The sequence below is a fragment of the Salvia miltiorrhiza genome, chromosome 2, assembly GCF_028751815.1.
Source record: "Salvia miltiorrhiza cultivar Shanhuang (shh) chromosome 2, IMPLAD_Smil_shh, whole genome shotgun sequence".
Taxonomy (NCBI): domain Eukaryota; kingdom Viridiplantae; phylum Streptophyta; class Magnoliopsida; order Lamiales; family Lamiaceae; genus Salvia; species Salvia miltiorrhiza.
The window spans coordinates 1,793,108-1,809,238 of record NC_080388.1 but is presented as its reverse complement, the minus strand read 5'-3'; the positions used below and the strand labels follow the sequence as shown (position 1 = coordinate 1,809,238).

Genomic DNA, 16,131 nt, shown 5'->3' with positions numbered 1-16,131 from the left:
TCATTTCAAACACTTACTTATTCTATTCTAACAACATCCATCATAAAATTTTTTTGAAAGAGAGAGCAAAATATATATATTGTTTCTCGTGTATCGCACGTGAGTAAAACTATTTTAATTAAAATTTGCTGAATATAAAATACTCACTTTTAATTAAAAAATTACTACTCCCTCCGTCCCTGAAATAAGTTCCTCTTTGGGGAAGGCACGAGTTTTAAGAAAAATTGGTAAAGTGTATTGATAGTAGAGAAAAATGTGTTATAATTAGTATTGAGAGTTGTGAAAATGTGAAAAAGTGTTATAATTAGTATTGAGAGTGGTGGAAAAGTGAAAAGTAAGAATAAATAAAGTATTAGTGAGGGTAGTTGTCCAAAAATGAAAAGAAAAAAAGAGGAACTTATTTGGGGGACGTTCCAAAAAGGAAAAAATGAACTTATTTCAGGGACAGAGGGAGTAATTTATTGAATTCCTATGTTGTTGAGCCTCCGCTTTCTTATTTCTTCACAAAAATGAGCTTCCCATCCCAACGGAGTGAAAGAACCTAATTCCTAAATCTCAATAATCGGTATTTCGCTGCTGCTCCGATGCAATTTGCTTTCCTATTCTCACTCTTCAGCTCAGGTATGTCTCTCTCCGGCATCTCTATCTTTCTAAGATAATGAGATTGATTCAATTCATTTCGATTTAAGATTGTTGATCTTTTGCATTTTGAGATGCCCTAATTCCTCAATTTACCTTGCTAATTATAGCCCAGATCTCTAAAGTTACTAATCAATTACAAAATTCCTTTTTAGGATTTTTCTCATTCTATGCGTTTCAGACATATCCACCCCACCATCTTGCGCTCGTCGCAGAACAGAACAAGAACTAATGGGCAGCCTCAAAATACTAACCACCTCTTCGAACCACCCACCAATAAGCCTCCGGCGAGGCCTAGAAGAAACAATTTTACAGACTCCGACATAGTGAAAGGCACAGTAGCTATCAGAAACCACATGCGCAATGGGCAATGCGACACCGCAATGCGTTTATTCAACTCCATGCCCCGCAAAGATGAGGTCACCTACACCACTATGATATCCGGCTACTTTTCCAATGGCGAATATAAAATGGCCCAGCAACTGTTCGATGAAATGCCTGTGAAGGATTTGGTCACTCGGACTATAATGATCAAAGGCAATATCAAGAACAACAATCTCGAAGCTGCACGGCGGCTGTTTGATGATATGCCTGTGAAAGATGTTTATTCGTGGAACACAATTTTGTCTGGATACGTGCAAAATGGCTTAATGGATGAGGCCAAGAGAGTTTTTCATGAAATGCCCATGAAGAATGTTGTATCGTGGACCACAATTTTGTCCGGATATGTGCAAAATGAGTTAGTGGACGAGGCCAAGAGAATTTTTGATGAAATCCCAAATAGAAATTCGATCTCTTGGGCGACAATTATTGGGTACAGTCAAAATGGTGATAGCGAGGAGTCATTACGGGTTTTTATTAAGGCGACAAGGGATTGACAGAGGTTAGCAATCATGCGTTTGCTAGTGTTTTAAGTACATGTGCGTATATTGCTGCTTTTGAGCTTGGCAAGCAAATACATGGGTTTTAAATGAGGATTCGAGTTTAACTGCCACGTCGGAACTGCTCTTGTTTTATTGTATTGTAGGTGTGGATACATCAACGAGGCATATGATATTTTCGAGAGAATTGAGGATAAAAATGTGATATCATGGAGTGTTACGCAAAACATGGCTTTGGCCAAGAAACTGGGTTTAAAAAAGCGCGCCCAGGCACGCCTAGGCGCGCGCCTTAAGCAAGGCGCATGGGTAGGGGGCTTTTTGGTGGGAGGCGCGGCTGCCTACAAGAGGCGCAGCAGAGGCACAGAAAGGCGCTAAAAGCGCGCCCAGGCGCGCTTTCCCTAGGGCGCACGCCTATTGTAGATTAGGTTTAGGGTTTTAAGTTCCACTTTTTTTTTGAAATTAAATTAACATAACACAGCAGCCTCCCTTTCTCCTCTCTTCTCTCCTCTGCGCCCTTCCCCCCCTTTGCTCACCTACCGGCGCTGCCAGCCAGCCGTCACCGCCGCCACCAGCCTCCAGGTCAGTTTTGTTAATTTCTTTAGTTTGGTTTGGTAGGCTTTAAGTTTGTTTAGTTACTTTAATTTCAGTTTCAATATTATAGTTAAATAAATTCAGTTTTTTTAAGTTCTTTTTTATAATTTCAGTTTTGATTGATATTATAAATTTTATTTTTTTAATTTCAGTTTTACTCTCAATCTCAATGTCTTCGGGTAAGTCCCGTGTATCATCATCAACGGGGGATGATGATGAGCGGGATCCGGCTAGAAAATATGGGACACCGAATCCAAACAATCCTTACGCGTGGACTTGTCAATTTTTTCTAAAAGTGACAAATGGAGGAGCATTTCGCATGAAACAACATTTAGTGGGTGGTTTTAGGAATGCAAAGAAATGTCCTAAGGCTCCGGAACATGTTCGAGTAGAAGTGAATTCTTATATGATGAAGAAAGCAACTAGCAAAGTGATGAAGCATTTTGCTAAAAATCCACCTCAATGTGTTGAAGATGTTGATGATTAAGAAGAGGATGAAGAGATGGAAATTGGAGGTAGCTCACGCACCATGACGAGTAAGAAGGCCCCGGCTCCAAAGAGGATGAAAGGTCCTTTAGATGTTTATCTTGCTTGTAGCCAACCTAGTTCTCAAAGTCATGAAGTATTGAAGGGAAGAAAAGAAAGAAAATGAGTCTTTGGTGCTAGTGACAAGTTATGTAGGGAAAGAGCTTGTAAAGCAATTGCAAGGTTCTTTTATGACAATGCTATTCCCTTCCATCCGGCCACTAGTGATAGCTTCAAGAACATGGTTGAAGAAATTGGACAATATGGTCCCGGATTGGAACCACCGAGCATGTATGAGCTAAGAGTTCCTTTTCTTCAAAAGGAAGTGGAAGAAACGGACACCAAAGTGTTGGAGTTCAAGAAAGAATGGGCCACAAAGGGTTGTTCTATTTTATCCGATGGATGGCGTGATTCGGTGCTGCAAAAGGATATTGTGAACTTCCTTGTCAATTCTCCAAAAGGGTCCGTGTTCATCAAATCGGTGGAAGTATCCGAAGTTGTGAAAGATGCAATCACTTTGTTTCAAATACTTGATTCTATTGTTGACGAAGTTGGAGAGGTAAGTGGTGACGGATAATGCATCTAACTATGTCAAAGCGGGTAAGAAATTTAAATCATCTTCAATTTTATACAATCACTTTATTATTTTCTTAAGTATTAAAGCTTTTAATCTTTTATGATAGGGAAATTGCTTATGACAAAAAGACCACATCTTTATTGGACTCCATGTGCCGCACATTGCGTGGACTTGATGTTGGAGGATATTGAAAAGCTTCCAAATATCAAGAATGCCATCAAGAAGGCGATCTTCATGAATGGTTATATATATAACCACGTCGTCGTTGTCAACATGATGAGAAGATTCACAAATCAAAGGAATTTGCATCGACCGGCGGTCACAAGGTTTGCAACTTCCTTTATCACTCTTGCACAATATCATAAGCAAAAGAACAATTTGAGGAAGATGGTGACTTTAGAAGAGTGGAATGCTTCAAAGTGGCCAAAGGAAGCGAGGGGAAAGAAGGTGACAACTTATATTTTGCTAGACACATTTTGGAGGAATGTGTTGTATGCTCTTAAGTTGGGAGGTCCTCTTGTGACGGTACTTCGGATGGTTGATGGGGATAAAAACCCGGCTATGGAGTACATTTATGAAGCTATGGATAGAGCTAAAGAGGTTATTTCTAAGAGTTTTGGTCACAAGGAGGAGCATTACAAAGAAGCGTTTGAGATCATTGATAAAAGATGGGATTGCCAACTTCACCGTCCTTTACATGCAGCCGGATACTTTCTTAATCCGGAAATCTATTATGATAATCCGGATCAAGTGAGTGAGAAAGGTTTGTATGAATGCATTCAAAGGTTGATTCCCGATGAAGCAACTCAAGACAAGCTCATGGTTGAGCTGGATGCCTACAAAAATGAAGAGGGTCTATTTGGCAATGCAATGACAATTAGACATAGAAATGTCAAATCACCAGGTAACATTTTATATTTGAAAATCTAATTAAGTGTTGAATTAATTAATGTTTCATATTCTAACAAACCGTCATTTTTAAAATGTCTATAGCGGATTGGTGGTCTTGTTATGGATCTTCAAGTCCCAACCTCAAATCATTTGCAATAAAAGTTCTTAGCCTCACTTGTAATGTTACCGGATGTGAGAGAAATTGGAGTGTCTTTGATCATGTAAGCTATTATTTTATTTTACTTTGACTATAATACATAAATATGATTTTAACATATTATCTTTTATATTTTATAGCTTCATACCAAGAAGAGAAATCGATTGGCACAAGATCGGCTCAATAAATTGGTTTATGTGAAGTATAATCGTACTTTGGAAAGGCGATACAGAGGAAAGACACAATAGATCCTTTTCTATTATAAGAGATTGATGATAGCAATGAATGGTTGGTTGGACATATGGATGGGGAATCTTCTAATGAAGATGATCTTGTGTTTGAGGATGGTGATTTGACATGGAATGTCGTTAGTAAGGCTTCGGGAGCTAATGATCCTATTTATAGCACTAGACGGGCATCTAGAGTTGATAAAGGAAAGAGTGTAGTTGCTTCGAGTTCGAGAAGGCTTTTAGATGAGGATGAAGATGCGGATGAGGAGATGGAGGTGAATGAGATGGAAGAGAACATTGGTGAAGACAAAGATGATGAAGATGGGGATGACGCACTTGAGGATGATGGACTTGTGGATGATGATTATTGATTACTTGTTTGATATTTGATCGTACTTTTAGACTTGCGTATTTTAAAACTTAAGTATTTGTGTGTTTTTTATTAAGTATATGTGTGTTTAAGTATTATTTGTGGTTTTAAGTTGTGTTTTTGGTATAAAATATAATGTAGGTAAATATATTAGAATTTTTTAGGCTTTACTGCGCCTCACCTACGAAAAGCCCGCGCCTGCGCTTAAAGCCCTGCGCCTAGGCTCCGAGGCATGTTTGTGCCTCGTGCGCCTCGGGATTTTTAAAACCCAGCCAAGAAACTCTCCAACTTTTCGAGTCAATGAAAGAAGCGTCTATCCAATCTAACGAAATTACATTGGTAAATTTTAATTGTATTTATAACTCTTTCTTCCTGTTTTTGGTTGCCAATGATACAAATTCTAATTTGAGAATGAACAATTGTCATTGATTAATCGTTGTTGATGTGAAATATTATTCTCCATATGTTGATCAAACGTATTCACTTGTTCTGATTTAGGTTGGTGTTCTAACTGCATGTAGTCACACTGGCTTGGTAGACAAGGAAAAACATTATTTCAATTCCATGAACAAAGATCATGGCATAGTGCCAAATATATATCACTATAGCTGCATGATTGATCATCTAGGCCGAGCTGAGCGCCTCAAAGAAGCTCATAACCTAATGAAAAGCATGCCTTTTGAGCCAAATGCTGCAACATGGCGAACTCTACTTGGTGCTAGCAAGATTCATGGAAATATAGAATTGGGAGTAAAGGCTGCCGAAATGATCTTTGCTTTGGAATCGTGGAACTCTGGTACGTATGTTCTTCTTTGCAACATATATGCAGCTTCGAGCAGATGAGAAGATGTTAAGAAGACGAGATTAAGAATGAGAGGTCTGGGTCTTAGCAATAGACCGGGATATAGCTGGGTTGAAGTGCTAAACAAGATTCACACGTTTTCTATTGGAAACTTCACTCATCCTGATAGTGAAAGCATCTGTGCTTTCTTGGAAGAGTTGGAATTGAAGATGAAAGAGGATGGATATGTTCCCGCTACAAAATTTGTGCTGCATGATATGGAGGAAGAAGAAAAGCAGCATATGCTAAAGTACCATAGTGAAAGGTTAACTGTTGCATATGGGATAATGAAGATACCAAGTGGGAGACCTGTTCGGGTTTTTAAGAACTTGCGTGTCTGTGAGGATTGCCACACGACGATCAAACATATAGCGAAGATCACGGGGAGATTGATAATCTTACGTGACGTTAAACGTTTTCACCACTTTGAGGGAGGTGTATGTAATTGTGGAGATTATTGGTGAATTCTCATACGCTTTCTTCCAAGTAAGTTGCTGATTGTATTTTGTATTGGCATGACATATGGAGTTTTTTTTTTTTTTGAAGATATTAATTTATGCCTATTTTTACTTACTCTCTTCTACAATGTTGGGGTAATATTGGAATATTACATTTCTCTAATTTCTGAGGATTTTTCTTGAATAAAGTTGTTTATGGTATGAGTGTAACTTCTTGTTGAATAATTCATTGGTATATTATGCCTCAAGATTTAAAAAATGCTATGATGATACATATTATACAATTTTGTTTATGATTGTACAATACAATAGAAGCAATAGGTTTTATGGCTGGACCTATTGATAGGTCGAAAACTAGATTGCTGCTCAACAAGGTGCATATTTGCAGCTGCATTTACAGAGTGAAGGGATGTGATGGTGTGTATGGTCTTGGAGATTGCACCACAGTCGATCAGAAAAAAATCATGGTAGACGTCTGAAAAAGTCTCCTAGTTTCTCCGATCTACTGTGTACTTATGTCTCGTCTGTTTTTGTTTCAGGAGGATATTTTGGCCATATTTGCAGCTGCGGATAAAAGATGCAGATGGAAATGAGAGAGAAGAAGTAGATATTGAAGAGTCAAAGTTAGCACTATCAAACGTAGATAAGCAAACAAAGAGCCTTCCTGCTACTGCTCAAGTAAGGCAGTGTTTAGATGGATCTTCGCTAGTTTGATCCTCGACTAATACGTTTAGATTGATCTTTTTAACATACGTGCTAGGTTGCTGCTCAACAAGGTGCACACCTTGCTAGGTGCTTCAACACGCGAGAGAAATGTCAAGTTGAACCCGAGGGTCCTCGGAAGTGGTGGCCGCCATGAAGTCCTTCATTTCAGGTAGATATGCCACAGAATCAAACCCTCAATCTCTCATCGCCTTTTCTCACTACTTAATCTGATTAAAATAGCATATTTTATAATTTTATTGTTAGATTATGACCCGACATTTGACTCTATGATGACTTTTTAGCCCGAACTTAAAAATATTACAAATATAGCTTGTATGTACCTTCGTTGCTGACTTAAGTCACAATTTCTGCGAAACTTAAGTGAATTTTTGTAGGTTTTTTCAGCATTTGAAATAGTATTTCAAGTTATTTGTAGGTTGGAAATTTTGACTTGGGCTATTAATTGAAGGACGGAGATAAGTACAAGCTATATTTGCAATAGTTTAAAGTTAGGGTTAAAAAGTCACCATGGGATATGGTGACCAATATTCAGGCTATAATTGAAGAAGGACGTTAATTTACTTGTAAGGCTAATCCATTAATTACTAAGATGAAACGGAACTTTAGGATATTCAAGACCCTTGATAATTTCTATTATTTGGCCCAATTTTGCTTGATTCATATCCCACTGTGAGGGTATGATTGAAGAAATCCAATTATATATCTTATTAATCATGAAAAGTAAACGTCTCCTTAATAATATAAAGTGTGGTGTGAAGTTGGATTAAGGCCTACTAAATTTTCCTATAAATCTGTTTTCAGCTTCGTTTTTTTAACGGCCTGTCTTCTCTCATTTGTTGGCTCTCAATAATATTACTAGGCTTTACTGTGACATAGCTCGATTCTTGCATATCTAGCAATCAATTATAACCTAAGAACCTCAGAAAACGAACTGCAATGTGAAGACATGTCCAAGCGGCTAAGGATCATCTAATGCTTCAAATTCTGATATCGTCTACTAATCTACAAAGCTCGAGAGTTACTGATTTCTCTATATGAACATTTAAAGTTTTACTCCCTTTTTGATCTCTCTCTCTCTCTCTCTCTCTCTCTCTCTCTCTCTCTCTCTCTCTCTCTCGGGTGCCTTGGACACTAGGTATCGCCATCTAGGGCAGTTTGCACCTCTCGGAGGCGAGCATGCAGCAGAGGAGCTGCCTGGCAACTGGGTTTCAGTCGGCCATAGTATGCAAGGTCATTTTATAGTAAATTTGATATCTCAATGTTGGATTTTGTGAATTTCCATCTCAATTTGGATCCATGTGTTGTTTATTGGAAAGAAGAATGAAAACAAGAAATATGATCTGAACTTTTCGCTTCTTCTTTCTTCTGTAGTGTGAATAGTGCATTCTTTGTTTATTATCATTAGTCTTAATTAAAGAAAATGTGATCTGAGTTTTCAATTTTTAAATTACATATTTATATTATATGTATAATATGCATAGCTAATTCCTCAAAACATAAATATATATAGGTAATTAAAAAAAAAATTGACCGGGCAACGCCCGAGGCTGGCTGGCCTCTAGATCCGTCTCCGCCTGAGGCGATGGTTACTCCGTAGCTTCATGGTCGTCCTCCTGGCAGCTTGGGGTGGGTGATGGTTAGTTCGGAGTTCATCACGGGCTGTCATGGCGCTTGCTTGGGTACCTTTGCTTTGCTTTGGTTTTTAGACGGACACTCTTTTTTCTTGCTACAGTTTTTCCCACGTGGTTTTAACGAGCTCCCTGCTTTCTTGTACTAGGGTTTAAGTTTCTTTTTCTTTTAATATTAAATCACATTTTCATCATATTTGGCCAATTATTAATTGGCCAAATTATATTTAAAGTAACTATAACATGATCAAGATTGATTTCCTTGTTAAATGAGATCTACCCATATTATAATTGTTTTTATTTGATGAAGTTTTGAAAAAATAAATATAGGTGCTAGATAAATAAGAATGAATAAATATGAAAATGCCAAGAGAATTAAGATAAATAGAAAAGTTAAAATTCGGTGATGCCACATACGATTAGCCATTTTCTTATTATACATAAGATTACTCTTTGAGAACACCAAACGAAAACTACTCGGTGTGAAAAGCTAGAAATGAAATTCACTTTAATATAAAGGGTTAATTGCCTGTAAATTCAAAAGGTTTTGGAATTTTCGCGACTTTCCCACGACCTTTCAATTTGACGTTGCAATCCATAAACGGTAAATTTTTCTTAATGTTCTCAAAATTAAAAAATCCGACCACATTATATGGAAAACAATGATGTCAATTACAGGGCAATAAGCTATGACATGTCATTGTTTTATTTTTTTTAATAATCTTATTTGAAATAAAATGTAATAATTTATTAATAAATTAATTTACAAAAAAATTAAAAAAACCTACCCACCCTTTCCCAAACACCCCCCAAAGCCCAAACCCACGCCCTTTCCCAAACACCCGCCGCCGCCTTTGAAGGCCGGCGAGGCCGTAGACGTAGCTCCCTTTTCAGTTCTCTCTCTTTTCCCCCCTCTCAAGAATTTGGCCCTTAGTTCCTCTTCAATTCCCACCTCGATTCTGTTTAATCTTGAGAAAATCTTGATAAAGAAATACTTATAATATGTATTTCAGATAAAAAATAGTTTACCACATTTTTCTAATAGTTGCAATAGTATTTCACATTAAATTCTAGAGCTAGATTCAAGATTTAAACTCAAGAATTGGAAATGACAATTGTGTTGCCAATAGTGTGTTGTGTAGTTGGTCATTTTGAGTATCTTTACTTTTAGTTTTCTTAAGTAAATTATGGCACGAGTTAGATTTTTTTTGTCATTTTAGTTATGTTCGTTTTTAAATGTCAGTTGATGCAGGTATGTTGCATAGCATTATATTTTATATGTTGTACATACCACTAACAATTGTACTATCAATTATCGTTCCGAGAATTTGTCAAAGATATCAAAGTGATGTCTCCACTAAAAATTGAACAACTGATAAAATAAATAATATATTTATCAAGACGATAATAATTGACAAAAAAAATTATTATAAATTATATTATAAAATAATATCCCGTCGACATAGAAATCCATCAAATTCCACAACGAATACACCCCCCTAAGTTAACTATAGTAAAATAACGTTGTATCACTTGGAGTTAAAATACCGAGTTTTATTATTTTAATAGCATCGTCAATAATATTTAAAATAATAACATTGGAAGACGACGTTTATGATCTTTAGACTTTAAATACTAATATCAAACAATTGAATTATTTTTTCGAGTGAAATAACAGGTCATCCGGGATAGATTTCATAATTACCTTTTATCAGCATTTTAAAAGAAATACTATGTTTATTTTCTTAAATACTTTTGTTTCTCCCAAAATTTCTTCGCTCCGTCGCTGAAGGGTTTTAGGCTTTTTTAGTTGTAAGAAGCAGAACTGAAGAAAAAAAGTGCAAAATGGGAAGAAGAATTCTGAACGATGCGTTGCGAACCATTGTCAATGCTGAAAAGAGGGGGTTTGCTTCTGCTGAGCTTAAGCCCATCTCTAATGTCGTTGCCTCTTTCCTCCAAATCATGAAATATAGAGGTATCGCATCTACATATTTCTGCTCGTGTATGTATGCTTGCGTTGTTTTATGCTTTTCTGACGGGTGCCCGATTCGAAATTTTTGGATTTTTGAAAGTTTGGTGGAATACATTAGTCTAATTGCACATATGCATATGTATATGTGTGTGCTTGTGTGTAAATTGATGGTAAATACTGCATCTGATTGTGTGTAAATTTTGGATTTTACTAACTACACTAGGGTTATTTTATAGTTTTTTTTTAGTTTGATGAAGAGCTTTGAGAATGTGGGTATTTGTAGTTGTGGAATTTGGTTCAATGTATTTCTGAATTTGATTCGATTTTTCTGGGGTAAGGCTTGTTTTAGAAATGTGAAATTGTGAATAAGCTTAGAATGATGGTGAAATGACAGGGTACATTAAGGATTTTCAAGTTCATGATCCACATAGGGTGGGGAGGATAACTGTGCAGTTGCAGGGGAGGGTGAACGATTGTCGGGCTCTTACTTATAGACAAGACATTAAGGCTCAGTACATGGAGAATTACAAAACTCGCATGCTTCCAACGCGCCAGGTTTGATTGTTTCCTGCACAATCTTGTTTGTTGGTGATTTGAGTCCCATTTTATATGCTGTTGCATCTACGCTTCGGTGGTTGAATAATGTGATTTTGTCCTGTTTAATTCGATTGCATATCTTGTTCAAAAGTTGGAGGCTTCCAAAACATCATTTGGCATGTGAGGGCTCTGGTCTCGTCTATGATCTAATTAATGAATCAATGGTTCTCCTTAGCTCATTACTTTTTATATGAAATTGGAGACCCAATAATTTGGTAAACTCGAGTCAGAGACTTTTTTTGGGAAATGTTTGGTTAGGGAAACTGAATTCATGGTTTTGGTTTTCACGGATGATACTGAATAAACACCGCTTGTTAAGACATTGATCTGGGCCATACATGTAATTGATTTTGACATCCTAAAGAATCGCTTTGAAGAAGTTTACCATCTGGTTTTGTATCTATTCAACAACTTCATATGCTGCATTTTATCTTTTCATGCTGATATATGTTTATGTAGTGAAGGATAATGTCACATTTTCTACGATAACTTTTCAACTTTTATGGATATGATCGCTATTCTGATTTGACTCGTTTAAAAAAATTATTGTAATTTCCCTCAAGGCTCTTAAGCTACATGTAAACAGCCTCATGGTTATAATCCGTATTCTATATTCCATATGCAGTGGGGATATGTAGTGGTCACGACACCAAATGGAGTTTTGGATCATGAGGAGGCTATCCGGCAAAATGTTGGTGGCCAAGTGGTCGGATACTTTTACTGAAGTTCTCATGTACTGTTATACTGCGAGGATGAAGTCAGACGAGCTACTGCCATTTTCTTCTTTCAATCTTGTATACTTCTCGTCTAGAGCTAAGAAAGTGTAGGAAGAACTTAAAAACTGTGTGAAGCTTCCATTGTAATAACTTAGGGATGATTTCTTGACACAACCAGTTGCTTGGCATATTCTCAATTTTGTGTATCTTTAACAATGTCTTGTTGCTGCTAGTTCCGTGTTTCCCAGCTGCGGATCTCTGTACGAGATACTTGAAAAACGAAACTAGAAACCCGTAGAAGTTTCTTCGATTTGGGAATGTCTTAATATCTTTTGATTTCTGGTTGCAAATATGTGGCTGTTTCAGTTCTATCATCAACTGCCATGGCTGCTATGTGGTTTATTTCAGTTCTTACTTCTTACCTTGGCTTATTACTATGTGGTTTATTACTATGTCTTTGCAGTCAGCATGACATGAAATTTAATGCCATTGTGTTTTATGAATTTGTGTTGAGGTAGTAAACAATCGGCCCGGCCCGAAATCTATCGACTTGGATCTTTTTGGAGTATGTTTTATCATTTAAATCAAATGCATTCCATGTGACTTTATTTAAATTTTGAAAGAATATTGAATCGGACGATACCTATACTTTTTTGATATTACAAATGTGATTCTATGTGTTTATTCTCAACTAATTTTACCAACGCCAAAATGTGATATCCTCTTTTTTGGATCGAGATCATTTTAGTATATGCTCACTCACCATCTTTCTTTTTCTTCCAAAAATGTTCAACTATTTAAGCTAATCATGAAAAATAGATGCATGATACAAAAAAGCCCTCGCCTTTTTCGAAATATTCAATTACAATTGTTTGTCAAATGAGAAAAATAGCTCGATAAATATTTCCCAAAAATTGTAATAAATAATTGATGCAATAACTATCATTTAATATCCATTCATAGAATTATCCATTCATAGAATAGTACTCCTATACTTGGTAATAATTATAGAAGTTGGTGCATTCGTTATTTTTATTTATTTTCTTCGCTAGGAAGCAAAAAATAATCTCATAATAATCTAGATAAAACACTTAATCTCCATTCATATATTAGCCTTTCATCGTTTGAATTTTGGTTGAGACGGATGATCAACTAAGGTAACAAATTATATTTAATTATCTATATATTTCAATAACTTAAATAAGTATGAGTAGTGGTGGGTATTACTATAAATTGGTCCTCAATCAAAATGTATAGTAAATAATTCTTTATTAATTTTCAAACGAATACTGGTGTGGATTTATAAATTCAAAATGAGTTTAATCAATTGTATAATATCCAAATATTTACCTTAAATTTGATTTTTTATATTTTGTTATTTATTTATGTACTATATCAATTATCTACATACTGAGAGGTCTCCACTATTCTTTATCCTATGTGGCACTCACACAATTTATATTTGTTTCACTCTCAATTCTACACCATATGACATTTATACATTTATTTTCATATATCTAACATTGAATTTATACTAAACTGCATCAATTCATAACCTAAATAAAAGGATCAGTCTCCATGAATATATTAGATCATCTATCTTTCCCACATTGATATTCTATAAAATTTAATTATGGGAAAACCTTGATAAATAAATACTTATGATATGTATTTCAAATAAATATTATTCCATATTTTTTTTATAGTTGCAATAGTTTTTCATATTAGATTTATACTAAACTTCATAATTCGAGTCTAAGAAAATTATAATTAGATTTCAATATTTGAAAATCTAAATAAAAGTATAGATATTTTCGAAATAAATAGGTTATTCAAATGAATTCGGTTGTCCATGTCAGCTTAAATTTAGGGGAAATTTCTCATTTTGGGAGCAATAAGAAAATAAAATTCGTTTATGTATTCCTATGTCAAATTGAAGGGTCATGAGAAAGTCTCGAAAAATTCGAAATCTTTTGAATTTACAGGCAATTAACCATAATTTAAATATCAACAAAAGCCAAACAACAATAAGTTTATATTTTACTAAGTTATCCTAGTTATCTTTGTAATTTTAAGATAATATTAATTTATAACGTTGATGTGACCGTAGATTTATATAAGGGTCTTTTGAAAAATAATTATCTTATAGTTTTATTAAAATTATTATTTTATAGAGTTAATAGCCGAAAAATTCATGAGAAATTTTCATTTTCTGGTTTATATCATGACCCTTTAATTTGACTTTTAAATACATCAATTTGTAATGGATTCGTAATTTTTCCACGATGAGAACCTCCGGCCAAATTAAAGCTCGTTTTATTAAGAATTAAAAACAGGTTATATTTAATTAAGAATTAAAAAAAAAACTACACGTCACCTTTCCCCTTCCCCCCTTCCCCTATTCCTCCACCCATCCCCACCGATCGTCCCCTTCCCCTTCGGCCACCCCGCCGCCGCCACTTCCCACACCCCCGTTGTCGGCACTTCTCCAGCACAACGGACCTTCCTCCTTCCTCCACCCCTGCCTTCACCCAAAGTCGAGCCCTAGTCCCCTCTCGATCTCTGCCACCACCATGGTCAATTGTCGCCATCAGAAACCTCCCAAACACACGAGCTGGACAATTCCCCAATCGTTTTCCCTCCCATCGACCATGAAAATCTTCACGCTTCTCCCGAACCACCTCCTTCTCCATACCAAATCTACAACATTCACGCCGGAAATCGCCAGATTTCGTTTACGGATTCTGATTCGGACTTCGATTTAAACTCGCCGTCCACAATTTCACTGTCAGATTCGAGTTCGCCGCTGCGCTTCCCGATTTCTTCGGCGAGGCCTGCGAATACGGCCGAATGGTTCGGTTTGTGGCCGCTCCCCGATTTCTTCGGCGACGATTTTGAGAGTTATGATAATTTGCAGATCTTGTTGAGTGCTAAATTCTTCCAATTTTTGTTGTCATTATGCAATTTTCCAGCAGCTCTATAATTGAGCATAGTGGATTCGAGTTTAGGTTTTGGGTTTTCGGATTTGAGTTCTGGAAAATCAATTTGGTGAATTCAAGTTTTGGTTTTGGTCGAAGGAGAGAGACCGGAGGAGGAAATGGCTCTGTTGGTGGGGCTGTTGTCGAGGCGCCGACGAAGGAGGGTCTGCTGGTGGGGGAGGGCGGGGGAGGGGAGGGGGGCTCTGCTGATGGGGGAGAGGCGGAAGAGATGGTGACGTGTGAGAGAGAGAATGGGGTGAGAGAGAGAGAGAGTGGAGTGTGTGTGTGTGATGTGATTATTCCGGCCGCCACATTGACATTCCGATTGCCACGTTGACATTCCGGTCGCCAAATCAGATTTGATTTGGGTGAATTTATAATTTGTGGGAAAATTACGAATCCATTACAAATTGATGTATTTAAAAGTCAAATTAAATGGGTCATGATATAAACCAGAAAATGGAAATTTCTCATGGATTTTCCGGCTATTACCCCTATTTTATACAGTAGGCCTAAGTCGGGACTAGAGATTTTTTTATTTATTTATTTTAGAGTAATTATTATAATTTATATATGAATTATTAATTTATGAAGATTCTCGTGATAGTAGGAGGAGGTCCAAATCATTTTTATATGGTTCTACATTATTTTCGTGGACGGATGAAGTATTATCTTAAATTATAAAGATAACTAGGACAACTTATTACAGATATTAATTTTTTATTGTGTGTTTTTTACTAAAATTTAAAGGGTTAAGGTGCAGATCCACCCCTAAACTAGACCCCCTTAGAGCTTTGACCCCACAATACTCAACCTTATTGCAAAAACCTCCCCATAGTCCGGAAAAAGGGTGCATTGAAACCCATAAGTTAAACGACTATTTAACGCCGTGTTCTTTAAATTTTTTTTTTGAAGAGGGCCCCACCTTAACAAAATTGCAACGGTACTCTAATTAGAATTTAGGGTTCAAATAGGTTAGAGTTTCTTGAGGATATTAGGATTCGAGCTAATATCATGAGTTCGAACTCAGGATTCAGGTCTTCCTCGTCGCGCGGTCGACGACAGATGGAGAACGATTATGAGGTTAGGTATTGTCGCTACGAATTTGAAAGCAAGTGGTTGAAAACAAAATTGTGGTTTTTTTTTATTGGTATGATGAACCAATACTACCCTCTAACTCCTCATCACCATTCCCTTCTACAAACATCTCAAGAGGTACAATACTAGGCATAGGATCACGCTCATGATCTGCATAAAACTCAATCTCTTCGTGGACAACTAATTCCAGATAATCTAAAACCTTTTGACATTGGATTGGATCTCTAAGGGGAACTAGGCCTTTATGTATACTATA

At 36.4% G+C, this 16,131-nt stretch overlaps 1 protein-coding gene and 1 pseudogene across 1 annotated transcript; both read left to right on the top strand.

Annotated features, from left to right (window-relative positions):
• The first annotated feature begins 794 nt into the window (after nt 1–794).
• Nucleotides 795–6,166, top strand: LOC131007579 (uncharacterized; annotated as a pseudogene).
• Nucleotides 6,167–10,246: 4,080 nt separating this feature from the next.
• On the top strand, nt 10,247–12,149 carry LOC131012548 (40S ribosomal protein S15a-5-like). Its single transcript, XM_057940535.1, has 3 exons — nt 10,247–10,489; nt 10,881–11,041; nt 11,709–12,149. Exons 1-3 carry the CDS (start codon nt 10,360–10,362, stop codon nt 11,805–11,807), a joined length of 390 nt encoding a protein of 129 aa, XP_057796518.1. The 5' UTR covers nt 10,247–10,359; the 3' UTR covers nt 11,808–12,149.
• Nucleotides 12,150–16,131: the final 3,982 nt, after the last annotated feature.

What these genes read in the sequence shown, in the direction of transcription:
- LOC131012548 (XM_057940535.1), top strand. Translation starts at nt 10,360, where the DNA reads ATGGGAAGAAGAATTCTGAACGATGCGTTGCGAACCATTGTCAATGCT. An exon ending in CCAAATCATGAAATATAGAG is followed by an intron (nt 10,490 to 10,880) that starts GTATCGCATCTA and finishes GTGAAATGACAG; the next exon opens with GGTACATTAAGGATTTTCAA. An exon ending in GCATGCTTCCAACGCGCCAG is followed by an intron (nt 11,042 to 11,708) that starts GTTTGATTGTTT and finishes TTCCATATGCAG; the next exon opens with TGGGGATATGTAGTGGTCAC.